Source organism: Sander vitreus, chromosome 20, assembly GCF_031162955.1.
Source record: "Sander vitreus isolate 19-12246 chromosome 20, sanVit1, whole genome shotgun sequence".
Lineage (NCBI taxonomy): Eukaryota > Metazoa > Chordata > Actinopteri > Perciformes > Percidae > Sander > Sander vitreus.
In genome coordinates this window covers 15,429,201-15,455,508 of record NC_135874.1, presented here as the reverse complement: position 1 = coordinate 15,455,508, position 26,308 = coordinate 15,429,201, and the positions used below count along the sequence as shown (strand labels likewise).

The 26,308-nt window shown below is 40.1% G+C and overlaps 3 protein-coding genes across 5 annotated transcripts in view; 2 read left to right on the top strand and 1 right to left on the bottom strand.

The window, feature by feature from the left end:
* LOC144535414 (fibroblast growth factor receptor-like 1) overlaps positions 1-5,135 on the top strand; it is a 29,008-nt gene extending 23,873 nt beyond the window's left edge. Inside the window, exons 4-7 of the mRNA XM_078277858.1 lie at positions 1,786-1,872; positions 2,086-2,370; positions 3,303-3,656; positions 4,479-5,135. Of these exons, the coding sequence (XP_078133984.1) occupies positions 1,786-1,872; positions 2,086-2,370; positions 3,303-3,656; positions 4,479-4,921 (1,169 nt within the window). The 3' untranslated portion in view covers positions 4,922-5,135. The remainder of the gene's footprint in view (positions 1-1,785; positions 1,873-2,085; positions 2,371-3,302; positions 3,657-4,478) is intronic.
* A 1,724-nt stretch (positions 5,136-6,859) lies between these two features.
* tacc3 (transforming, acidic coiled-coil containing protein 3) lies at positions 6,860-13,989 on the bottom strand. 2 transcript variants are annotated; one of them, XM_078277725.1, is made up of 18 exons: positions 13,875-13,989; positions 12,197-12,362; positions 11,709-11,836; positions 11,581-11,627; positions 11,006-11,464; positions 10,207-10,918; positions 10,041-10,092; positions 9,777-9,939; positions 9,520-9,578; positions 9,120-9,250; positions 8,889-8,952; positions 8,636-8,764; positions 7,967-8,034; positions 7,826-7,869; positions 7,569-7,729; positions 7,356-7,462; positions 7,158-7,278; positions 6,860-7,054 (listed from the first exon to the last, which is right to left on the bottom strand). In XM_078277725.1, the coding sequence occupies exons 2-18, from the start codon at positions 12,359-12,361 to the stop codon at positions 6,989-6,991; spliced, it is 2,676 nt and encodes an 891-aa protein (XP_078133851.1). In that variant the 5' UTR covers position 12,362; positions 13,875-13,989; the 3' UTR covers positions 6,860-6,988. The 2 variants fall into 2 exon arrangements, with proteins under 2 accessions (XP_078133851.1, XP_078133852.1); XM_078277726.1 differs by lacking the exon at positions 11,006-11,464.
* A 3,989-nt stretch (positions 13,990-17,978) lies between these two features.
* The window catches only part of kif15 (kinesin family member 15), a 14,433-nt gene continuing 6,103 nt past the window's right edge, over positions 17,979-26,308 (top strand). The window contains exons 1-19 of one of the 2 annotated variants that reach the window (XM_078277686.1): positions 17,979-18,117; positions 18,383-18,413; positions 19,054-19,240; positions 19,334-19,410; positions 19,515-19,552; positions 19,648-19,745; positions 19,851-20,030; positions 20,287-20,496; positions 20,582-20,707; positions 21,386-21,508; positions 21,615-21,762; positions 22,562-22,641; positions 22,734-22,943; positions 23,370-23,547; positions 23,641-23,782; positions 24,368-24,509; positions 24,650-24,817; positions 24,895-25,023; positions 25,145-25,250. In XM_078277686.1, coding sequence (XP_078133812.1) covers positions 18,099-18,117; positions 18,383-18,413; positions 19,054-19,240; positions 19,334-19,410; positions 19,515-19,552; positions 19,648-19,745; positions 19,851-20,030; positions 20,287-20,496; positions 20,582-20,707; positions 21,386-21,508; positions 21,615-21,762; positions 22,562-22,641; positions 22,734-22,943; positions 23,370-23,547; positions 23,641-23,782; positions 24,368-24,509; positions 24,650-24,817; positions 24,895-25,023; positions 25,145-25,250 — 2,392 coding nt within the window. In that variant the 5' untranslated portion in view covers positions 17,979-18,098. Of the gene's footprint in view, positions 18,118-18,382; positions 18,414-19,053; positions 19,241-19,333; positions 19,411-19,514; positions 19,553-19,647; positions 19,746-19,850; positions 20,031-20,286; positions 20,497-20,581; positions 20,708-21,385; positions 21,509-21,614; positions 21,763-22,561; positions 22,642-22,733; positions 22,944-23,369; positions 23,548-23,640; positions 23,783-24,367; positions 24,510-24,649; positions 24,818-24,894; positions 25,024-25,144; positions 25,251-26,308 lie in introns of those variants that run through there. The other variant, XM_078277685.1, reaches the window with a different exon arrangement.

The window sequence follows — 26,308 nt, the reverse complement described above, 5'->3', positions numbered from 1 at the left end:
GAAAAAAGTCAAAAAGAAAACCCCGGCAGTGTGGGACCATGTTCTGTTTGGATTGGGAGGTTCAGGAACCGGGAGGAATGTGGAGAGCCCAAGTGAGCAACAGAGAAATATTTCTTCCAATGAAGGCTGTTTTTTAAAGGAATGGGTTATTATAGTTGGCCAGTTAAACCCCTTCAAATAGCCATGACATCATTGCTGGGCTTGGTGCTGCAAGGGACAAACAAAGGAGGGTTTGTACCCAGAGAACCCGAGAGAGCTTTGAGGGTTTCGGGGGGACTCAGAGGGAGGCAGAACAAGGGGGTTAGAAGTCACATCTGGCCTCTTTACCTGACCCAATCAAACTCTGAGAGGGAATCAAGTGTGCCAAACTGCATCTAGAAAAATCCAACTTGAGGCTGCACTCAGTGCACTGAACTCAAAATCACAAAGAGATACAAAAGTACAAAACTGGCTGGTAGTTTTTCCCATTTTAAATTGTTATTAAAGCATACAGTTTACCTGTGATATTGTGTCTGTCTTTCCCTTGACTTATGGTTGGTTTGTTAGAAACGCTAAGAATGACTTGGACTACTTTATGTGAATTGACAGCTCAGTATTATCATATAAAATCATTTAACAGCAGTCCGTCTTCAGTAATCATCTGCTTCATGGATCTTCCTGCAGAGTGGCAGATATTGGCGAGGAACCTGATCTGCTCTGTTAATTCATCAATGCTTAACTCGAAAAGTCGATACGCATCACAAACCGTCGATTAGGTTTCACTCATTATATTTTCTCTAAGCCCTGTCTTAGCTCCGCTGCATGATGTCAGCCTATGACATACACTCCACAGCTGTCTCCTGGAACTGGGCTTATGAAAACTGATCATATTACTTCCAAATGCTACAGAGTATGACCCGAGCATGCACCCCTCTGAGAGGAGCCTATCTATAAATGCTAAATTTACTATGATGGAGCCAAGAACACTTTGCTGGGCCTGTTTGGTGTTGGGTCACTGCAATAGGAGCTGTGACAATGACACTGTTGACAATTAAGAATGGGATTCTAATGGAAAGTTAACACAGACTTTAGAAATAGCAATATACCTACAATTCCATAGTGAATGCACACTGCCCTTAATATTGCCATACAAATTGAAAAAAAAGCATTTATAATGATTTTGCATGGGGTTGATGATAAATTACCATTTAAAGCTATAGTGCGCAACTATTTTATAGTAATGAACATTCATTTCATTCAAGCCATTGCCAAATGAGTTGATACAAAACTAATTAAGCCTATCAGCTCCACACAACTCTCTCTGTATTTCTCAGTATAGCTATGTTTCCAAAATGGTGTAGTCTGGCGACGAGTGGAAGCTTGAGTGATGCGTTTTACGTCACCGCCGAGAAAGAAAACAGCAGCGTTCAGTTTTGGAGAAGAAGACGACATAACAATTATAAGATAATTACCTCTTCTGAAGAGTCCATCATGTTTTTTTTAATCCTCCGTGTCCGCTTTGATTTGACGTAATAAACTATTAGCTACTGCGTGGATGTGGTGCCCGATCGCCGAAGGCTTGCGTCATGTGCATGCGCCGACAGTGTTGTTGTCATTACTGAGAATTCCTCATGGGGGAGACAGAAACTACGCACTATAGCTTTAATGCTTCAGATTAATGTCAATGCATGATACATATGCACAATTCTGTGCCTCAAGATTTACTTTATCTTCACTGCAAAAGAACACCTGACTGTTTGATTGGGACTCAACTGTTGACTAACTGTTGTCCTGCTGTATTGACAGATGACTCGGGTTCTGATAAAACTGGGCCCGGGGCGGCTGATGGAGCAGTGTATGACCTGGGCACTGATGGCTTGGCAGAAAAACTTGGTAAGAGCTCTGCTGGCGTGCTACCAATGGTGCAGTGGTAAATTAACCAGACCATCCCAGTTTTGTCCTATTTATTACAAGTCACATCTAAATATTTTGCAAACCATCCTGCTGTGTTTTTAGATTTCTGGATGTATTTGTCTTCTGTCAGCTGAAGTAATGTGTCCACTGATAAGTTAAGTAACTAAATGTTTCCTCTTCTGTCCCATAAAGTGCGGCCCCGCTTCACCCAGCCTGCTAAGATGAGAAAACGGGTGATAGCTCGTCCTGTTGGCAGCTCAGTGCGGCTCAAGTGCACGGCCAGTGGAAATCCTCGACCGGACATTGTGTGGCTGAAGGACGACAGACCACTGACGGAGCAGGAGGTCGGCGAGGGCCGTCAGAAGAAGTGGACTCTGAGTCTGAAGAACCTGACGCCAGAGCACAGCGGCAGATACACCTGCAGGGTCTCTAATCGGGCTGGGGAAATCAACGCCACGTATAAAGTTGAGGTCATACGTGAGTATCCCTCAGAGAGGCTGAGCTGTACGCATACCAAACATATTCACCTGGAAATAGTAATGCTAACAGATGAGGCAGAGTTGATTAAATTAAATGATTACTGATGTTTGTGATTCTTCTTACACTGCTGCGGTAAATTAAAACAGCATAATCTCAGGCGCCTGGATAGTTCACCTGGTAGGTGCGCACCTGTATACATAGAGGTTCATTCCTCAACGCAGCGGCCCAGGGTTCGATTCCAGCATGCAGCCCTTTGCTGCATGTCATTCCCCCTCTCTCTCCCTTTTCATGTCTTCAGCTGTCCTATACAAATAAAGGCCTAAAATATGCCCAAAAAAATTATCTCAAAAAAAAAGAAGAAAAAAAAAAGCGTAATCTCTGTATAAGTGGGTCTGATTTTGACCGAGGAAGAACTGTAACCTTTAAAAAAAAAATCTTCTCTCTGATCTACCTACTGCTGACGTCTGATTGCGATCAGCAGGTCTTATTCATATCCTTGCTGCATGGATGAATGTGCTTGTGTAATCATGTATATGAGAAGCATATTGAGGAAGCGGGCTTGAGACTGAGGGCTTGTGCCCTGGTGTTTGCACAGGGGGGAGAGAGAGAGAGACTGTTCAACTCAGAGACCCTCCACCCAATCTGGAGCTGATTAAAGACCAGCTGTCTGCCAGACCCCCCCCCACCCCCCTCCCTTTTCCATGCAAAATGTGTGCTGTACAACCAGGAGCAAAGAAAGAGAGGAAACTAATCACACGTACTTCTTGTGTTACATGTGGTATTGCGCCCTCTCTGTCAATTATAAGTTCTAAGCCCGAGGCTAATAACGGTATGGACAACTAAGACCTCTTCTATCCACAGAAGGGCTGTCATGTCAAAAAATGTCTGTGTGTGTCTTGAATGTTTTTTTTTTCTGTGTGTCTATGCAGAGAGGACAAACTCCAAGCCTATTTTGACTGGCACACACCCGGTCAACACGACGGTGGACTACGGAGGCACCACTTCGTTTCAGTGCAAAGTGAGGAGTGACGTTAAGCCGATCATTCAGTGGCTCAAACGCGTGGAGTCTAACGAGGAAAGTCGCTACAACTCTACCATTGAGGTGGGAGACCACCAATTCGTGGTGCTGCCCACGGGGGAGGTGTGGTCCCGACCCGACGGCTCCTACCTCAACAAGCTGCTCATTACCCGTGCCAAGGAGGAGGACGCTGGCATGTATATCTGCTTAGGCGCCAACACCATGGGCTACAGCTTCCGCAGTGCCTTCCTCACTGTGTTGCCAGGTGAGGCCTGGGGAATGTCTGTTTACAGCCACAACAGCACGCAGTGTTACAAACATACTGCAGACAAACAAATCAGCAGCTTGGATCTGTGCTATCAGTTTCTACGTTTTATGTGGTTGTTATTTTTTTCAGGAATCTGCATTAGTGCACATGACTATCAGAGGAATGTCAAACTGAAATGAAAGTGAGATTGCAGACATGTCAGCAAAAAGTACTAATGAGGACAGATGACAACAAAGCAACGTTAGCAAACTAAAATATTTTGTCACCTGTTTTATATCAGTATCATGTTCTGGAGTTATGTTATTCTCCACCAAATAAATGAAAACCCGTCAGGAGTTTTTGTTTTTCTGTACATAAACTGAAGGAAATGGATAAAGTAAGCATTTAAAAGCTAAAACGATTATTTGATTAACCAAGTAGTCTACAGAAAACAATCAGCAACTTTGTTTATCGATTGAATGTGTAAGTCAGTTTTTAAGAAAAAGTGCTTGCTACTGCTTTTTTCAGTTTTATATATCATTGTAAATCAAACAGATTTGATTTGGTCCACTTACTAGCTGGTTGCAGATGTCTCAGTGGTCTTCCTCAGTCGTCACATGAGCCAAAGATTGAATCTGGCTCGGTTCAAAGGTTTTGGACTGTTGTTCAGACCCATTATTGACTTAATGCTCAATCAAAAGAATAATCAACAGATTAATTGATTGGGGAAATGATTTGTTTCATGCCTTAAGCACTTCACCTGTGCAATAAACAAACTCTTGCACACACTGAAAATTTGGAAATCTGTTTTGATTTTATTTTGGCCCTTATCTTTTGCAGACACGCAGCCTCCCATCACGCCCATGCTCCCGCCAGCCTCCAGCTCCCTCCCCTGGCCTGTCATCATTGGCATCCCAGCTGGAATAGTGTTCATCTTTGGCACAGTGCTGCTGTGGTTCTGCCAGAGCAGAAAGCACTGTCCCCCTCCCAGTTCTCCAGCTGCGGCTGCACAGGTACTGCAGAGCTCCCACCGGCTGCCATATCGAGAACGGGACCGGGGTTGCGTGGCTCCGTCCTCTAGCTCCTCCAGCCCAGAGAAAGACCGCATGAGCTCCATGCACTATGAGGAGTACCTGGCACAGCAGCAGCTGCTCCTCGCCCAGGGAGGATCAACAATCCCCCCTAAAATCTACCCCAAAATCTACACTGACATTCACACACACACTCATTCCCACGTGGACGGGAAAGTACATCAGCATCAACACATTCATTTTCAGTGTTAGCCTTAGTGCCAAATATCCCCCATTAACTGCTCCAGTATCTCAGAGGGACAATGAGCTACGGACTGAACAGCAGCTCCTGAGCGACGTTCACCTGCCATTACTCTTTAAAGACTCTTCTCATAGCTAGAGATTGTTGGGAGTGTGTGCATGTGGGGAAAAACAGTGGCCAGTAATACACACCTTGTGTTTTTACATCCGAACGTCCATATTTGGTGCTTTTAACCTGTCAGATTCTCACACCACTAAAAATCCATTAATCCTTGTTGTGCACTTAATACAAAAAGGACAAGGACATTTTTTTTGCGTGTGAGTGTAATCACAGACATTTAGGCCAGCTGAAAGTACTTCCTCAGCAGCTGAATTTTGCATTTTCCTACTTGAGGTGTAGCCGAAAATGGAGGTTAGGTTTTACCTTTCACTTATTCAGCTGTTAGATCGCAGAGGCGCCGTATGTTCTGCCTGGTAATGAAGATGAAAATGGTACTCAAGATTTACAAAAGGGCTGGTTTTGTGCCCTACTCAGGTAGTCCTTTTGTCTGTTAAAGATGCATAATGTTTGGAATGCTGACCACTATTCTTTTTATTACCTTTCTCCATCCCTCACTTTTGTTATCTGGTAAAAGTGATAGAGAGTAGACTGGTAAGTATACTTGCCTGAGACTGCAAGGGATGGAAGAATTGTGTTTCTGTGTTAACTGAATTGGTCTTCATTATCATTTCAACTTTTTCTTTACGGTAGGTTTCCAACATCAGTCAGTAGCATGTTGAGATAAACCAGCAGAGGAGGCCACCTTCTCCAACCACAGTGTATGAAGCTGTTGTCATTTATAATCAAACTGATTCATGAATATTTAATTTATTTTGCTAAAAAAAAAAAAGTATCAAAGGTTTATTTTTCAGAGTAAGGCGTTTTACATATCTATGTAATGTTATTAAAGTATACTATTGTGTATAGTACATTTTCAGTACTTTGTCAGCCAGTTTAATCACATTTAGTTCATGCCAGTATTTAGGTATTTTTGTATGTAATTGGTTGTATTGACAATCTTGTATGATGTATTCTGTTCACAGCTCAAAAACTAAATCCATCTAAAGTTTGATGGTTTGATTAAATGACCTGAAACAAGTTAGTCACATGCCTCACGAAGATGAATGCACTTGTTCAATCGAATATTGCAATCAAAAGGTTGCCATTATTAACGAGGGCGAAACAAATCTGTGTGAATAAGATAACTTCAGTGGCGGTTACCTGCTTGAAAACATAAGGGCTGGGTACAGACAGGTCAGCTTTCTTCCTTTGAGAGTTGAAGTGTCTGCTGAGGGTGACGCAGAGGGCAGCCAGCAGAGGGACAGAAGTTGCTGGGATGAATGACTGAATAGATACAGACACAAGAGCAGTCTCACACAGTGCTTTTTAGATGAGTGATGGCCCCTGCAAGACTACACCGAGCGACCAGCATCTTTTCCCCCGTTTAAGTGACTCGACCCTCTCCGCCTCCTCCCCGATCCGCACTACCACCTCATTCAACTCCAATCTAGGTAGGATTTCCTTTCACCATTTAGGAAGTGCATTGTCCTGCCTCTGCGAGTGATGTGACAGGACCCTGTGATTGCACAGGAAAGAAGGGGAGCATTGTATCAGGTGAGCTCGTTTTGTTGTAAGCATTATAGGATGGGGATGAGCTTCGGCTCCAGACAGATGAGGGGTGAGTGCACTGAATACCTTTGTGTGTTTAAAGTAGAAATTCTACACAGAACAAAACTTAAGGTTTCAAACAGCTATGTTACTTGTTGATCCATAAATAATGATTCAAATCCAAAACCCAGATGACAAGCTTTGCAAACATTAAGGCAAATACTGCCCCCTAGTGGTTTGTCATCATGCAGAAATTAAAAAGAAGACAGTCTAATCATAACAAACTCACTTTATTATTATTATTATTATTTATTTATTTTTTTACAGTATAAGAACATTGACGACAAGACAAACTACACAAGAAAATGATCTGGACATCAACAACAAAAATCTGAAAAGATGACAAAATATACAGTATTTACAGAATGAGCTCAACCCTTCTGGACTTTGGTAATAAGTTCATCACAAAGTTTGGTGAGCTCTTCCGCCTCCTTTTCCTGTATACAAAAAAAATTAAAAAAAATGAGAATAACATTTCATAGCTTTATCTTCAAGACCTCTGCAAATAACATGCGCCATCTAATTTAAATCTTCACTCACCTTCTGGTCCAGGCTCTTCTCCAGTGACTGCACCTTCAGCTGCTCCCGCCGCAGCTGGGCTTGGAGTGCAGATGCCTCAGCCTTGTTCTTGGACCGCACCTCAGCAATCTCTTCATTTGCACTTAAGATCAACAATAAAATGTCAGACACGGCAAGTCTCGCAATTTACACTATTAACACAGTAGTTAGGTTTCTTACTGGGAAATTTTCTCCTCGGCATGGGCTTTAAGGGTCTGGTAGCGCTGCTCCTCCTTTTTGATCCTTGCCAGATAGTCCTGAGCATAAGCTTTCAGAGTCTCTTCATTCTGGGGAAATTAAAATGTACCAATCAACCTGCCACAGCTTTTGTTCAAACCTCAAGACGTCATGCATTTGTCATTTATAACAGGGCAAGCGTTTGCTTTTTCTAACCTTTTTGTAGCCTTCAACAACATCCTTGTACTTCTCCAGTCTCTTGAAAAGGTCGGAGAAAGATCTCTCCATGGTGTTCAGGTCACTGGACACTTGCTCCTTCTCCAGCAGGGCCTCCCTGAGTTTCGCCTGAGCCACCTCCCTCTCCTTCTCTTGATCAGCTGGGTACAAGAACATTAAGAGATCTCTCGTTAACACACCATTACCAATCAATTATCAAAAAGACTGTGATGTGTACATTATTTACATGAACTTACCCATCATTTTTGCAATCATGAGCTCAAATTCTGCAATTATTTTCCTGTGTGAATAAAATAAAAAAATAAAATGTTGTCAAACGTCTTGAAAAACACTGAATTAAAATGACAAAAAAAAATGACAAACAAACCACAGCTTACCTCATTTCTTGACCATCGTCAAATATCTTTTTATACTTTGCGCTCCATTGCTCTTCTTTCTCCTTTGCCTATTTGAGAAAATACACACTTGAAGTTATTTGTTAATAGAAAAGGCCTTTTCCAACCTACAAAACAGTTTCAAATCAGGGGGCGACTTCATTTTTATTTAATTTAAAGTCTTGTAGTTAATTTGTGTTTTACAATGTCAAACTTGTACAAAACCGTTTATTTTAAGAGGATATATTGGGGAGCTTGATTCATCACAACTTTGGTTTAAGAATAGTCGACAGACTTGGGGCCATCACTTACATTTCAATGATCACAACTGCTACTGAACTGAATACTGTCTACCTAATGCGGTCCTCATGTTTAAACTGACAGTGACAACCTTGGAAGCTAAACAATCATTGACATTTGCCTGTTAAACATATTTCTTTGATATTAGATGCTTGAGTTTCATCCAGAATCCACAGTGGTTGAATCACAATACTCTAAACTGCTCTAGGGAATGTTTAGAAAACCACGACATCAACAAGGTCTAGTGTGTGGGTTTTTTCTCCCCGTCTGAACAAAGGTTCTGTATTCACCAAGACCTAAGCAAAGTGACTTCAAATGGAAATATTCTTCCACTGTTAATTGTCAAATCAGAAAACATTGAGCAGGACATACTTCTGCGTGGACCCTGGCGATGGCTGCATCCAGGTCTTTCTGACTGTACTTCAGCACTTCAATAATTGAGTCCTCGGTGTTTGCTGGCTGGAGGAAGGGAGGGACGAGGTCCGCAAGGATTGGAGGAGCCTAGATGACAGTTCCAGTGTCAATAAATCAAGTCAGGAGAAGCATTGAATGTCGTTTCCAAAACTTCCACTTATAAAAAAGGTTAGCAGGCGCAGTCAATGGTGGCATTTGGAGCGTGACTTACTGAGGCTGTAGCATCATCAAGCAGTTTAAAATCATCCTGTTGTCCATGTGCAGTCTTTTCAAGCCTGAGTTGGGGAGAAGAAAAAAAAAAGAAAACACTTGTGATGTGGTCAAAGTAGTTACATTTTCAGACAAATCTCATTTTGTTAAACAGGATCTCCGAAGCGGAACAAATTCAGCTCCAACGTCCAGTGACAGCAGCAACCAGAGTGGAAACAGAAGTACGTCATACCGCGAAACAAAGTCAGCCGGGCGAGGGACGTTGGTCTGAGCCACCGGGCCTGCAGCCTTCTTGGGGCTCTCTCTCAGGAGGGGGTCAAATTTAAGGTACAAGGATTGTTTCCTTAATGCAGATTCCTTGAACTGTTGACAATAAAAAAAAAATCAAACATTAGGTCACACACACTGACAATCAAAAGAATTAAAACCATTTAACACAAGTCATGGGCGCCTGTCCTGGGCAGCCCCCTCACTCTACTCTATACATGCAGTAATGGAGACATCTCTCCATTACTGCATGTACAGGTGCGGGGCATGCGTGTGTATTTCAGGCCGGTGTGTAATAACTAACATGTAATGTAACTTCCCCTTGCGGGATCAATAAGAGTTTTTTTAATAAGTCAAGTACTTACACGGCTGGACCCAAACTGTTCAAGGTAATCCATTTGTCCATCAAAGTCATTGGCCATGACTAGAAATAAAGATAATAAGGTTAACATGCTTCATACATAATATAGAACAATCACTCACACCAAACTGTGTGAACCATTTTTTTTTATTATTTTTATTTATTTTTTTAAGACTAGACTAGTTCTAAAACTCCAGGTTAAGGCAACAGAAAAATTAAGAGATCCTAGACAAAAGAGAGTTACGTCCAACATTTACTTACACATAGTTCCAGGGACAAACTCGTCATTGAATTCTGACAGGGCGGTCTGGGACTTCTGCTCAGGTTGCCACAATTCAGAAAGCTCAGGAAGACCCCCCACAGGCTGTTCAGCTTCAAGTGGAATTCCCATGTCATGGTTCGAAGCAGCCTGGTCTTCCGCATTCTGTCAATCCACAATAACAAAGTGCATTTTTTGTGGAAACTATACAACCAAGGGAAAGTTAAATCCAAAAATTGAATTAGGATTGCATTAAACTGCTTTACTTCTCTTACGACTGCAGGGTCGGGTCCTGCAGCTGGGACACTCTCTCCAACACTACAAAAAAGGGCAAAAACATACACACTTAGTGAAATTATTACGTGCTGCTGGCAATTGAAGTGTCCACTGCAATTAAATGCTTCATACACTTACAGATAAGGGTAAACATACCATGCTGATGTTACAGCCTCCTTCTCCACGGGCTTGTCCGGTTCCTCTGGAATCAAAGTTTCCATGAGCACAGGGCCGTATTTCTTGCTACACTTTGGAGAGTTGTTCATGCTCGCTTTTGTTCCAAATGGATTGAAGTTTGGGTCATCTAACTTGTCAAAGTCTAATGAGTAAGACCCTTTGGGAGCCGGAACATCAGCGACACCACTGGCTTCAGGCTTCACTGGACTTTTTGGTGGTTTGACGTCACGCGGCGGGTTCCCCTCTTTAGGTTTTAGACCAGGTGGCCTTTTGCCCAATTTTTTGGGTGGCGGTTTCCGTTTGACCTGGCTGCCATCATCGAAATTGAACTCAAGTTTGACTGGTCCTTCCTGGACTGGGGCATCAGCTGGCTGGGACGTGGAGTCAGCAGCTGACGGTTTGACAGCATTAGTGGAGATTGGGGCCACTGCAGCTATGGGTTTCATCTCGGGCTTAACAGGTGCCTCTAGAGCCACCTCAGGTATGTCAACAACATTTGTGGATCCATTTTCCTTTATTTGTGTCTCAACGGGTGGGTTAATGTCTGCCACCTTTCTCTCAAGGACAGGGGAATTCTGAATTTTAGAGCCACCGGTTTGGAAAGGATTGACTGCACCAAGGTTGTCAAAATCCAACTGATAGCCGCCTTTGCTTTGTATTGGCATGTCATCATCAGGGTACGATGACACTTCTGCGGAAAATTCAAGACCATCATCATCAATTTCTCAGCATTCAGAGACATTCAAGGAAAATAACTTTGTAATGTATGATGAATTACCTTGTTTTGGCTCATCAGGCTGCTCAGTGGCATCTTCCACAAAACTGCCCGACACCATTTCTTGATCAATATTTGGAGACATTTTAGCAGGTTGCTTTTCATCAGGTGTGGCAGTGTATGAATCTTGTTCCTCGACCACTAGGACCTTTGCCACTGTGACCACACTGCTCTCTGTGGAGCTGATGTTGGAGGAGACGTCAACCAGTGAGTTGTCCACAGACGCGGTGAATGGAAGCGTCTCGTCTAGTGCAGATTCTATTTTGGTGGGCTCCTCCAAGATATTCTCTGCTTGTGTGTGTTGAGACTCTGTAGGAGGGCTTTCCACAGCAGGCCTCGCAGGAGAAAGGACCATCTTAACAGACCCCAAAAATGGATTGATAGTGTCAAGGTTGTCAAAATCCAACTGATAGCCTCCTTTGCTGTGTATTGGCATTTCATCATCAGGGTATGATGACACTTCTGTGGAGAAGAAGAAGAAAAAAAAAAAATAAAAAAATCAAGAAGATTATCGTCAATTTCTCAGGATTCAGAGACTTCAAAAGACAATAACCAACTTGCAATGTTGGATGAATTACCTTGTTTTGGCTCATCAGGCTGCTCAGTGGCATCTTGTGGTAATATGCTATGAAAACAAAAACAGACTTGGTTACTTAAATTGATCATTAAATTGGAAGCATGTTTCAGTACGAGATATGTTACTTACTTAATTTTATCCAAATTTAAGGACTCTATTGCTTTTGTACACTCGTCCACACTTGCCATCTTGACAGACTTGGTAGGAGATACAATTCTTTTAGTCATAGGGTCTCTTCTTGGAGTCTGAAAACAAACCTACACACAAGTAATTTTTATCATAACTTACCTGGATACTAAAGACATATACATAGAAAAAATTAATAGTATAGTAATATCCAGCCTTTTCATCATAGTTCTACGTAACAAAGGTTAGTGTACTTTGTAAATGTGTGCTAGAAACATGTCTGAACTGCCCTTTTTGTACCTTTTTCCACCAAAACAAGTGTTTGGGTTTTTTGTTTGATTAGCCGGTTTAAAGTTGTGTAGAGCTATGCTGCAAATTTGTTGGGGAGGGTCAAACTTCGTATAATCAAAGATTAAAATAAATTAAAAAAGTGTCCAGTGATAACAGGGAAGATGGATGTCAATCTCCCCGTCCACACACACACACTGTACCTTCGTCCCCTTTGGCACAGTCTTGCTGGGCAGGTTCTCAGTCTGACGCAGGATGGAGGGCCTCCCAGTTGGCTGATCCAGGGCAAAAATGTCATTAATTGAGCTGTTCTGCTTTCCTCCAGGGTAGACCCCACAATTCTCATCATTCTCATCAACAGAACTCATCCTGTAAAAGCAGAGAGACCAACTGTAAGTTACGGGGCTGGAACGATCCGAGGACACTCTGAAGGAGGAGTCATCCTGAAAGCTGCAACCGGTTGATAAGACCCTTTTGGTCGTGGGGTTTACTGATGCGTGTAAAAAAGGATCTGGACAGAGAAAGACGACAACGTTAACAGCAGAATCAACACATAAGTGACTGCGCCAATTTTATTTTGTTGGTAAATCATGGTTGGCACGTACCTATAGTTATTATTGGTGTAATACACTCCTTTCTTAAAAAGTTGGAAAAGTAAAGAGAAAAAAACTGAACCATGATCCCTGAAAGTTGAAAAGAAATTACAAAAGATGTTGTTACACCCACAATGATGCTGTGTGCTAGGCCGATAGCAGCGTATTGATATATTGATATCAAACAAGTGAACAATGTTTAAGACCGAAACAGCGCTGCCATTACATAGTTTTTTCCAGCAGAGAGCGCCAACAGGTTCATTTTCCAACTGTAAAAGTCCAGTTCAGGACATCAAATTCAAAAAGAATTAGTTGCCAACACATTACCTAATCAAAAATATACCTGATGTAACGTTATCAGCTTTAAAAAAAATAATAATAATAATCTAGCATTGTTCAGGCTACAGAGCCCAGATGTGTAAACTTTGGCTACAGTGGTTTAATATAAAAGACATGCAAAATGCGACTATAACGTTAGACCTTTTGACATGTTGCTATTGAACACGAATGCACAATGCAAAGGCCCTGGAAGTGACTAACATTACATTTATGCAGCCATTGTTGATGTTGTTATGCCCTATGCTTTTCATGCTATGACTTTAATTTATGTTAGACTATGAAGGATTTTAATGTTAGTAAACATGTGGGGAATTTAAGTAGCAAGTACACAAATCTCTAAATGTTGCTTCTAAATAATAATACATTTTGACTATGCTCCAAGTATTAATGATTGTAACGTTATACAAGACGCTTCTGAATTCGCTGAATCACAGCTTTGTCTTATTGATGTCACGGGACCAATGCTGTCAACGTTTTTATCAATCCGTTTCTTCTAGCAACTGATACCCAACGTTAACGTTCAAACAGCAAAATTCGCGTTTATTGTGGGACTCAACGTGGAAAGCCAACTTGTCATACTTTTCAACCAGATTAGAAATTAAATAACTGATCAGTTGGATTTGCTAACGGTAACGTTGACCTACCGAACGTTATGCATGCCACAAAAGCTAGCTGTTAACGTTTCCAACACTTAAATTAACGCTAAATTTATGGATTTAGACTAACGTTTCCGTTATTATTAACATAACTAGAGTTGACAGTACATTTAAAAAAGCTATTGTTAGCTAGCTAGCTGTTACTTGAGAACTAACGTTAACGGTAGACCTAACGTTACTTAAACTTAACGTAAAGCGGAAGAAATCAAAAACTTTGGATCACGTTTTATGAAAAAAATAGAGCAAAACGTAAGGCACTAATGTTACCTTATCATCCTGTATTCACCACCTACCTCGAAAAACAGATGCAGTTCGCCGAAATTACAAAGTCTTTCGTCGAAACATTCAACTGCAGGGTGGCCAAGAATAACTGGTGTGCATTTGAAAACCCCTCGCCTTCTTTGGGAGACAACCGTTTGGAATTTAAAGTCTTGAAACGCACCAATAAAATCGGCAAAAACATTCAAAGGAAACACGCTTCCTGGTTAAGCAGCCAATCACGCGGAAGAGCGGATGTGATCCAATAAGACCGGCTCTATGACCAGCTCGCGTCATCGCAAAAGTAAACAGGGGCACGTTCGATTCAATTCATAGACTATTCATAAAGTCTATGGTTCAATTTCAAAATTAAAGGTGTGCACACAATGACTGTATATATGAATATCTTATCTATATCTTATATACAGTCTGTGTACACATGAATGAGAACGTGTGCACCGTTTTGCTACGGTTTCCGGGTTAAACCATAGACTTCACCAAAGAGGTTTGACCATAGACTGTATATAGAAGGTTTGACTTCACTGTAAATATTATAAATACAGTCTATGGGTTGAACGCATTTAAGATATCCACAATAACATTCTTACAAGTAAAAATTGTATTTCAAGACATCTACAAATTTGATAATATCTGTCAAAACTAAATTTAAAATATATCCAAATCTTTAAAAAGTAGGCTATAAGTGGTAATTTTTAACATTTAATAGCTAGACTGGATATTTATTGCAGATATCTGTAATTAAATTTTTCCTAGTCAAAAGTAATATTTGAGATATAATTCTTATTAGGAAAAACTCCCATTTCAGTTATCTACAATCCAATTGTTATAGCACTAGTCATTATTTTATTTTCAGATAGGCTATCCAAAATGGAAAAAAAAACATTCCAGATGTCCACAATGTAAATTTAAATATCCAGACCAAAAATACATTTTGACTAGTGAAAATGTCATAAGGCCTACGGATATCCACAATTGGCATCATTATGACTAAAAATACAATTTAAGAACGCTACAATAAGAATTATGACTAGAATACATAGCAATTTTTCATTTTGGATATCTGAAACTAAAATTATGACTACAATTGAGTATCTGAAATGGGAGTTTTTCCTAGTAAGAAATCTATTGCAGATATTTAGAATGTTGATTCTGGATAGGAATAATGTAATTGTGGAAATCTGAAATTGAAAGCCTATTACACATGTATGGCAAAAGTGACATAATTTGTCCAATGAAGAATAATGTTGTGGGTATTGATTCTTTTTGGGGCTTTTATGGCCTTTATTTGACAGGACAGCTTGAAGACAGGAAAGGGGAGAGAGAGGGGGATGACATGCAGCAAAGGAGACTCGAACCAAGGCCACTTCGGTAAGGACGGAGCCTAAGGGGCGCACGCTCAACCAGGAGAGATTTGTTTTGTTTGGGGGCATTGAAAGTGAAGTGGCAGGTAAGGCTGGGAGACATTCCACTCTTGCTTCTGCAGCAGACAAACAGGCTCAGGGAAAACATTGTATAGCCTTTGGGAGAATGCTGCTCTGGGAATATCTGAGTTGGATACTTCACAGATGAAGGAACTTCCTTGAAGTTTTGAGTACCAGTTTCTCATCAGGGAAGTGGAAAGGGTAAGATGTAATATTCCATCACCATGAAGGCTTTGTAGACCAATATTTCATGTTTTCTAATTAAGTTGATGCCTTGTTTGTTCTTAAAAGACTATCCAGTCCAAAAATGTCATTTGCAAATGAATTTCATTAAGATACAAGAACACATTCATGACCTCCTGGACACAGCCTCAGACAGCCTTTTTATCAGGGAGAACATCAAGAAAGGTTTGTTTGTTGAAGGAACCATGGAGAAGTTTGTTAGGATTACATTAAATCCTAATTAAAAATGCAGGTGCCATAGAGATGTACTGTGGAAATGTACATCATTTAACCACATGTCGATTACACGTCATTAAGTGTCATTACATGTCAATTACACCAGCCCATAGACGGCACCTGCAGGTGTAATCGACGAGTGGCATCCACCTCCATGAACCGAAAGTCTTCCCAAGCTCAAGCAGTGTTCACCATGATATTGGAATCCGAAATCCAAAGAGTCCCATCAATGAAATGGTGAACATCCGAATGTCTCAGTTAAACCTGGTAGATCTGGGTCTGAGAGATGTCACAGTTGCACAGTCCCATCACAGTCATCATCAGTCCCACACTGATAAAAAGCAACCTGAATGTCTCCAAATGTCAATCAAGCCAAGTGTTAGGCAGTTTTGTAGAAGATGCTCCATTGCTAGCGAATGATTCTTACACCATTGTTTTTTTTTTCTCTAAAAATTCAAGATACATTTTTCAGCATTCAAAGACTTCATGAAAATAACTTTGTAATGTTGGATGAATTACCTTGTTTGGGCTCATCAGACTGTTTAGTGGCATCTCTGGTAAAGTACTATAAAAACAAAGACTTGTTTACTTGGAATGGATGCGCTGAGGACGGTGTCATCCTGAGAGCTGCACCCAACACACTTTTGGTCGTGGGGTTTACTGATATGTGTAAAATGGAGAGAAAAATGACAAAAAGTTAACAGCAGAATCAAGACAAATGTGAGTCTGCCAAGTTAATTATGTCAGTTAATTATGGTTTGCACAATATGCCTTTAATTTATATAATATAGTCCATCCTAAAGGTGGAAAAGTAAAAAGAGAAGAAAAAATCCTATATCCACACCTCAACAAAACAGATGCAGTTAATTACAAAAGTATTTTGTCAAAGCATTCAACTGCAGGGTGCCAAGAATGACTGGTGTGCATTTGAAAAATGTTTGGAATTTAAAGGCTCTGAACACCCACACAGGTAATCTGGCGGATTAGACCTTTTCCCAGGATTGTGTGGGCATGTATAGACTGTGATTGATTTCTTTGCTGGACAAATTACACCTTTATCATTCTTATTGGTGGATGAGGCCCTCAAAGCTGTAACCTGAGCAGAGGTCTAATCAGCCAGACTGACTTTTTGGTGATCATTGATTGTTTTGGTACAGCATGGTAGTTCAGTTCCAGTGCAAAAGAAAGATAATGAAAAAAAGCAAACTAAAAACACTGCAAGGTTATATATAACAGCTGATATTCCCGTTGAATACATAGACAAACTTCACTTCACTTCATGATTGATGATTGATTGCTTTAGTGTGCCAAAACAAAGGTGATTTGGTTTGTATGGGGCTTTTAAAGCAAAGTAGCAAGAAAGGCTGGGAGACTTTTATTTCGAGCACCAGAGAAATGTCACATCAAAACAAATTGAAATCTGCTGTTCAAAGAGACAAAAACAGGAAGTTTATTGCACTGCCAATTTAGGTTACAGTATTTCGTTTTCATTTTGTACTTTAAATACTAATGATGATAGTGTTGTTGTTAGTGTTGTGCTCCTTTGTGACAATATGGTTTGTTGTGTATGGTATATTAAAACGGAAAAAAAACACTGAGACAGTAAAGATGTATAATGTTTCAGGTAATGTTATGAGTCAGACACTGACCAGTTTAGTATGTGCAAAACATAAAACATAAAACTCTTGAGGGCAGTTGTTTAAACCTGAAATATTACAGATTTTTGTCATTTTTCTCCTCTGCATATATTGACTTTATTAGTAGTTGATGTACCACTTTATGCTTTACAAATCAGTAATAAACTGTTCTATTGTGTATAAACAAACTTGGGTTTTTACAGAATATCTTTGGTTTGTGTATGTCCGTTTATCAACCTGGAGGAATGTCTACCATAGACTGACTGTTTAAAAACCTATTTTGACCAATTAGGTACTATACAGCATAACTGGCTTCATGGCTCAAGCTCCTTTGTCAGTTCCTTAATGTAACACTTAAATGATGTCCATCATATCTGGTATGTCAAAATTCTGATGTACAGGCTAATAGAGTTTGAAACGGTGTGAGTTACCAAGTGTTTATTGGAAAATTGTGGATAAACAGGACGTTATCTTCAAAAACAGACATTCAAATTTCAAAATTTCAAACAACTAAATAAAGCCATGATGCTACACTCTCTGCTACACTAGGTGGGGGTATGCACCTTTCACCCTGGTTTGTAGCGACATTAAACGAAGAAGAAGTAGCACTTGGACCTGCCCGCCAATTTCGAAGGAAGTAAACAGCGTCGTTTTCTTTCGTCGACTCTGCTATGAAGAACGATAATCTTACCATATAACGTCGAACATTTCTTCGTCAACAATGAATTCCATTGGGAAAGGTAACGTTACCGCACCAAACATTTGTTCGGCTAGCAAATTTATATGCTAACTTATTGACACTAGAAATTACTATTATTTTGGTAACCTTAGCATCTAACGTTAGTTTAACATTAACGTTACCTAGCTAGTTTAACGCGAACTTATGCGTTTACTTACTAACCTAACTGATACTAAAGTAAGTGTATATACACTATTTGTATACAGCTTAAGAAAGCCAAACTAGCATTTAAACAAACGTTAACAATCTTATAATTTTGTTTACAGGATCTGTCGATTCAACCCAACCTGCTGCCAGGTAATGTAGCTAGCTTTACCTTTAGAACGATTTGCTTGTTCCATCCAAACAAAAACCGACAACACTGACGTTACGCTATGTCAACGTTACGTGCCAGGGTTAACATTACATCAGAATCAGATTTATTGGCCAAGTATACTTACATACACAAGGAATTTGACTTCGGTAGGTGTTAACTCTCTATGCATTCAACAAATAGACACGTAGTAGTAACATACTGTACAATAGAGACAACAATATACATATAGGCACATATCAACATAATATACAAAAATACAAATATACAAATAAGACATAATATCAAGACACATGGAGTGGGATGTGAACATTACATTACATTAACAGATACTAACGTATTGTCGTTTGTGGTACTCCTGGATCAGGGCTAATACCATACATGTAAGTTAACGTTACAGTGAGGGATGTATACGTGTGTTTTTGTCTAAGGTGATTGTGAGTTTGACTATAAGGTTTTATTGATTTGACTGAGGAGCACAGCTACAATGGATTCACCATGTTCATGTCCTCCAAACTTAATGGGCAGCTGTAGTAACATACACTTACCTACTTTTAATGGTGATGTTCAGTTTTTATGTTTTACAAGTGTTAATGGTTTTATTTTTTATTTCTGGTCCTACAGCAGTGACAGTGATTCCATTAAAGTTTTTGTGCGAGTACGACCTTTGACCCAGTGTAGTGGGCTGACCACAGACGGAGATCAGAAGCTGTGTCTCACAGTCACCTCACCCAACACCATTCGTCTGCTATCAAAACCAGAACCACGAACCTTTACTTATGATCATGTTGCTGACATGGAAACATCTCAGGTTGGGAGCATATAGTTGTATCATCAATATACCGCTGATATGGCTACAACTGGTCTGAGTGTGCTTGATCTTTATCATGTCATTCTTCAACAGGACTCTGTATTCTCCAGTGTGGCCAAGAATATTGTGGAGTCTTGCATGAATGGATACAATGGTACTATATTTGCCTAGTAAGTGGTCTTGAAGTTATTTAAAATATTTTATTGCGCATGCGTTGTGCTTGATGTCCAGCACCCGTTCAATTCCTTATTGGATTCCTCTCTTGCTTCTTTAGTGGACAAACAGGCTCAGGGAAAACATTCACCATGCTTGGTGAGCATTCAACTTACTATTTACATTTTTTACTACAAATTCTTTAAGATCCAGCAACAGAATAATTGTGACACTTTATTTCTCTCCTGCTCTAGGACCATCTGAGTTGGATAACTTCACAGATGAGCTAAGGGGGGTTATTCCTCGAAGTTTTGAGTACCTGTTTTTTCTCATCAACAGAGAAGTGGAACGGGTGAGCCGTAACATTGCATCACCATGAAGATGTTTGTAAACCAATATTTTTCTTTTTTTTTTTTTTTTTTAATGCTTGGTGCTTTTTTGTTCTTTTTCCCAAAAGTCTGGCCAGTCCAAGAGTTTCCTTTGTAAATGTTCATTTATAGAGATTTACAATGAACAAATTTATGACCTCCTGGATACAGCCTCAGCCAGCCTTTTCCTCAGGGAGAACATCAAGAAAGGTTTGTTTGTTGAGGGAGCCGTGGAGAAGTTTGTCAACTCGGCCACTGAAGCCTACCAGGTATGCTTTCCTTGCTTGTTGTGACTCAGACGATTATACTAACATTCATGTCCAACTAGTTAGTGGGGATGAAACCTTCATATTACTTTATACCTTGTATCCAGTTTCATTATCATAATGTTAAAAAGTCTGTGTTTCCTTTATTGAAAAGTGTCAAATTACAGAGTTGAGATCCCATTGAATTAATAATTATTTAAATGAAATCTTAAGAAATATACTGTGGAAGTGTACAGAATTTTAGTTTGAAACCACTTAGGTGCTATCTATGGGCTGGCGTAATCGACGAGTGGCCTCCACCTCCATGAACCGAGAATCTTCCAGATCTCACGCAGTGTTCACCATGACATTGGAATCTAAAGAGTCCGTCAATGAAGTGGTGAACATCCGAATGTCTCAGTTAAACCTGGTAGATCTGGCAGGTTCTGAGAGGCAGAAAGACACACACACAGAAGGTTCCAGGCTTAAGGTGAAGCTTCGTTATTCAGTCTCTTACTGAGGTACTACGTTTGAGCCGTTGCTAACAGCTGTTGTCTGCATTGCTTCTCTTTCAGGAGGCCAGCAGTATCAATCGCTCCCTCATGTGTCTCGGTCAGGTGATCATGGCACTGGTTGATGTGTCCAATGGAAAGAACCGCCACATCTGCTACAGAGATTCCAAACTCACCTTCTTGCTCAGGGTTAGTGATTCTAAATACAAAATACATCTTGGGTGTGGCTTTGGTGGAGATTGTGTTATGTTGCTGTCTATCGTTGTGGAGTCAAAATCGCTGGAATTATGGCATATGTTCAGCGGCATGACTTCGATGCAATTACTTTGTAAAATACACGTTTTCTTGTTGCCGTTTTTCTACTGAAATTGCTATTGGAACGAGATTGTTTTATTTATTTATTACAGGGACAGTGCATATTAATAAACATTTCTGTCAATATGCCAGAGTTAGCCAGAAGGCTATTTTTCATCTGCAGTCCCTAGACAGATGGTAAAAGTCACCCTAAAAGAAAGTAAAATTACATATTTACATAACAAAATAACAATTACAATACATTTAGTAAAAAGTACTATTAAGCTAAAATGTACAATAGAAACATAGCAGACCAACAATCAGACAAACATCAGACAAAGACATGAACACATGCGCACACACACACAACGTTGAATAAATAGTGGTGGACATGAAACGAGGAAATATCAAACTTGTGCACTTGATATTCAAGTATTGAATTTTGCTTCATTCATTTGTATTCCTGTGCTTTGGTAATACGTAACATTTTATAATGCTACATTTAAAGATGTGATTTTACTCTATAATGTGAATAGATATGATGCGCTGTAACAATTATTATTGTTATTTCAGGACTCTCTCGGAGGAAATGCAAAGACTTATATCATAGCCAATGTACATCCTGGTTCAAAGTGTTTTGGAGAAACGCTGTCCACCTTGCAGTTTGCTCAGAGAGCAAAGTTGATCAAGAACAAGGTATCTGTTATTTAACACAACTCTATATTGTAGATTTGACCAAGTTCTGGTGATTTCAAAGAGCACTTAATAATCTCATCCCTGTGCAATTATTTTGTTTTGCCAGGCCATTATCAATGAAGACACACAGGGAAATGTGAGGCAGTTACAAGCTGAGGTGAAAAAGCTGAAGGAGCAGCTTGCACAGGCTCTAACTTCTCAGGCAGTGGACTATGCCAGGGATGTAGTGCCAGGAGGACCTCAACTCCCCATAGGTAACAATACACTGAACAAATACAGTATATGTTGACCTTAACACCTTCAAAGTAGCATCTTCTTTAAACCATTTGCACACATTCAACATGTAATACCCAAATGTATTAAATACAGTATTCCGGGCTACTGTATTACATGCGGTTTTTCGGACCGTACCAAATCAAAGCTTCGTTCATAACGTTGACATTTAAATTCTAAATCAACATTTGCATGCTGCACAGCTTTTTTTGTGTCCTTTTGAATGTCTATTTCTGTTTAAACACAGTATTTCTGCACAGTTGCAGATATAGAGTACACTAATATTATTAGTATTTGTAGAATTAGATTCCAGTGGTGGTTGCGTAGGATTGTTTCCCACCTGTGTGATCCAATTATTTTCAATAACTCCAGTTTGTTTCTGTCATAGCATAATGTTGCTATAAGCCTAAGGGCATGATTATTTTATTATTATTTTATGCCCTTATTGGATTAACCTGCTGCCTACATGTATTTATGTTTATGAAACTGACGAGTTATATTCATTAAACAAAGTTGATTTTAATAATAAAAAGACTTAAAATTGAGGATATTTTTGATATTTTTTGAGGATTTATTTTTCAGGCGATGATGTCAATAAAAATTGACTAGACATTTGAAAGCTTCATTTGTAAAACTCCAATAGAATCTTCAAATGTAAAAAATAAAATAAAAAGTAAGATATTCGTTACAGCCCTACATGTTTTACAGATGCCCTACAACAGATGTGATCTGGTATGTTGCAAAGTTTAAATCAGCTTTTCTCATTACGTCCATCCATAGAAATTCAACATGATGTCTCATATAAAGCAAAGTTTATGGCTGCTATTCATCTTTGGAGGAAGCGAGAAGAAGAGAAGAGGGTATGGGAAATGTTTTGTGTGTGGAAATTATGCTGCTGTGAGGAAATACTGTTGGCAAAGGGAAACTTACAGTAATGTTTAAAAACACTCAGGTGCTGCTCGAGAAAGTGGCTCAGCTTGAGGAGGCCTGGACCCAGAAAGACAAGTTCATCCATTCCAGCCGAATGATTGTCAGGTTTCGAGAGGACCACATCTATCGCCTTGAGAAAAAATTGAAGGCGGGCCAAGGCTTACTGTCAGACAAGGAGTCTCAGATGCTGATTGACCAGCTGAAAGAAGAGATCAAGGTCTTAAGAGATCAGGTACAAAATCTAATACAATTTAAACACTGCCTAACCCAATGATGATGACTGCATGTTACCGGCTCGACTTGACTCGACTCGCCTACATTGATGTGCTACTATCTGCAGTGGATAACGAAATTGAGAAAAAGCACCTGGTACCAAAAGTGAGTTGAGTTGAGCCGAACCATGCAGTGGAAATGAGGCATGTGTGTAATGTGTGGCTACACGGCTAGTGTGGAGAACCTATAGTTCAGCTGTACAAAATGTTTTTTTATGTTTACATTATTTATTTCCTCTAAAATCCAAGATACTGTAGGTTTCTTCACAATTGCTTACTCTGAAAGGCACAGTAGAGTTACATCAGATCCTCTCTATTAGTTCTTTTCCTCAAATGTTGTATCTGTTCAACCCCGTTTTTCCATGTACACAACTCTGTCCTATTAGGTTGAACATCACCCAAAAATGACTCGTTATGCAGCGGAAAACTTCAGCCTAAGGGAGGAGAACCGTCAACTTCGTTCTCTTGAATCAGTGGTGAAAACTGAAGAGGCTGCAGTCCAAGTTGCTGCTGGGCTGGAAGAGGCCTTCCAGAGGGCTATGGAGACAGAAAGACTCACAGAGAGTAAGATAATTATCAGCTTCATCCAAGAAAAGGCCAAGTACATGTATTATGCTTTATCTGTATGCATGTCAATACACTCATGTTGCTCCACAGCTCCAGCAGCCTCTTCAACCCCTGTGCCTGTAGATACTGTCTCGGCAGCTACAATTGAGAAGCTGAAGGCTCAGCTGCTTCAGAAACAGTCCGACCTCACAGGCGCCTTTCAGGCCTTTGAAGAGTACAAAGAAGTCACCAAGTAAGGAGGGTATTTAAAGAGGAAAACTACTCTTAAACCAAATTCACATGGGCTTTATTCAGAAAAGCTTAGCAGATGTTTAGAAATAGCAAAAGAAATAAAATTCCAATATCTTTTGCCTTCATGAAATTTGGTAGAGCACCTTTGTGAACACAGTTTACATGGTTCTTTTAATGGACATATTTCTTTTTCAGTAACTGCTGTCTTTGCAGTGAAATGAGGCAAAATGTATGTAGGAGTTAATACGGTTTTATAATTAGAAAAAGAGAGAGCATGTTAGTTTCCTGACTTACACTTGGGCTGGTTAATTTGGAAAAACAATATTACTGTTTCATATATTTAATGATGTGACAATTCTCCCTTACTTGTTAAATCCACTTGTTGTATATATTAATATAGTATTGCCCAGCTCTGATTTCTAGCTTCAGGAAGAAGCTGATCACTAGAATATCTTTTTATTTATTTGTAAAAAAGTATCTTGTGATCTTAATGAAATATGCAATTTTTCATGCAATGCCTTTACAGAGTTATAAAGTACGTTTTGCAGTGCTTAATTTGGTTTTTGAATGGTGCTTTGTGTTTTAGGAAACAAATATCTCAGCTGGAGTCTGAGAAAAGATACCTTGACAAGTCCAACAGGCATTTGGAGAACATTTTGGAAGCCACAAACGCTTACAAAAAAAAGGAGGTCTCTGAGCTGAACAGAATTCACGTTGAAACTATAAAGGTGAGTGGATGTTGATTTGTATTCAGATTACTGTGAGCAAACCTCTCTATATTCAGTATATTTTCCTTTGTCTTGCAGATTCTCTAAAAAGCTTTGTGAAAATTAATTATCTTTTATCCTTCAAATGTCTATTATACCAGATTCTCACCACGCCCACCAAAGCATACAACTTGCGGACCCGTCTTGTGCCTCTCTCTAGCCCGGACCACCTGAATGGGACAGGCAATAGTGCAGACAACATTTGGACCGAGTCGCCTCCTTCGGACATGGCTGAAATGGCCTTGACTGAGGAACTCCGTCAAGTGCAGGTACACCAACGTGGATTATCCTCCAAATGTGTGTACAAAAAAAACACAAACTCATACTTTCTCTAATTTCTCAACAGGAGCAAGCTAGCCATGTCCAGACACAGTTTAACGAGGAGGAGCTAAAGAACAGCAAGCTGTTGCAGCAAATTGCAAAACTCGAAGAGCAGATCGTTGTGATTTCACAAGAGTCTGACCGCAAGGATGAGGTAGAATTTCCTCATGTTCCTCATTTACAGTTCTTATCGAATTGAAATGTTATGTAAAAAGTATTTTATTTGATGTGTGTCAATTTTTCGTGTTCCTAATTGTTCTTTACGCCTGATGCAGCTGCTTTCTTCTGAGCGAGCTAACCGGAACAGAGATCAGCTCAACCTGCAGGAAACTGTCAGCGAGCTGCAACAGAGCCTTCAGTCTGAACAGCAAGCCGCAGAAGGTGAGGATATGGTGCTCCTCCTGTGTTGTTGTGTTTACCTGTTTGTTCACCAGAGGCCTGTACTACGAATCAAGATCAACATGCCCTGGATTGATTTCAGTTACCCGGCTTTACCTAACCTAACAACCGCGGTCCTGCATAAGCTGTGTCACTACGGTGGTTAACAACTAGTTCAATCAGGCCAGGGTTTCCCAATCCAGCAACGTGCGCATGTTCACATAAAAGAGGCGGTGTTTGCACAGCATGACCAATCGTAAACATCTACATGAGCCCAATATTTTAAATAAGAAGATACAACTATAATTCTACATAAATATGAAGAACGCTGGCACGGTTTTACAGGCAAAACGCAATACAGTCGCTGCTTCTTTGAACCGGAAGGAAAGCTGGCAAAAAAATAGCCAACGCTGTAAATGCGTAAATCACAACGCTTATTAATATCACTTCTCCATCACTCAGGGAATAGATCTGACCATAATTACACTTGTGCTTTCCATAAACTGTTGTTGCTTTAGCCTTTTATTTCAGTTGCAACCCTGGCAGTGAGTAAGCAATCTTGAGAGCAAATAAAAAATTTAAAAACATAATTCAAGCCGATGTTGCCATTGGCAACGAACGGCTGAAGAAGCCGATAAATAGCCTATACGTAATTCCCTCCGCTGAAAATCTATATCTTTCATAAAAAATACCCATCAGGGAATTAACTGTAACTGTTAACTGTGTTGTCGGTCTCTAAATGTTTTAACTTTTCTGAGCGCACCTCTCTCTCCCCGCCCAGACTAGCAAGCTGTGGCTCAAGTGGTAAGAGCGGTTGCCTACCCATCGGAAGGTTGGTGGTTCAATCCCTGACCCTGCAGTTCCGTGTTGAAGTGTCCTTGGGCAAGACACTGAACCCCGAATTTCCCCCGATGCTGCGCCATCGGTGTGTAAATGTTTATCTGATGAGCAGGTGGCACCTCGTATGGCAGCCTCGGCCACCAGTGTGTGAATGGGTAATGTAATGTACTATGTAAAAGCGCTGAGTAGTCGTTAAGACTAGAAAAACACTATATAAATAC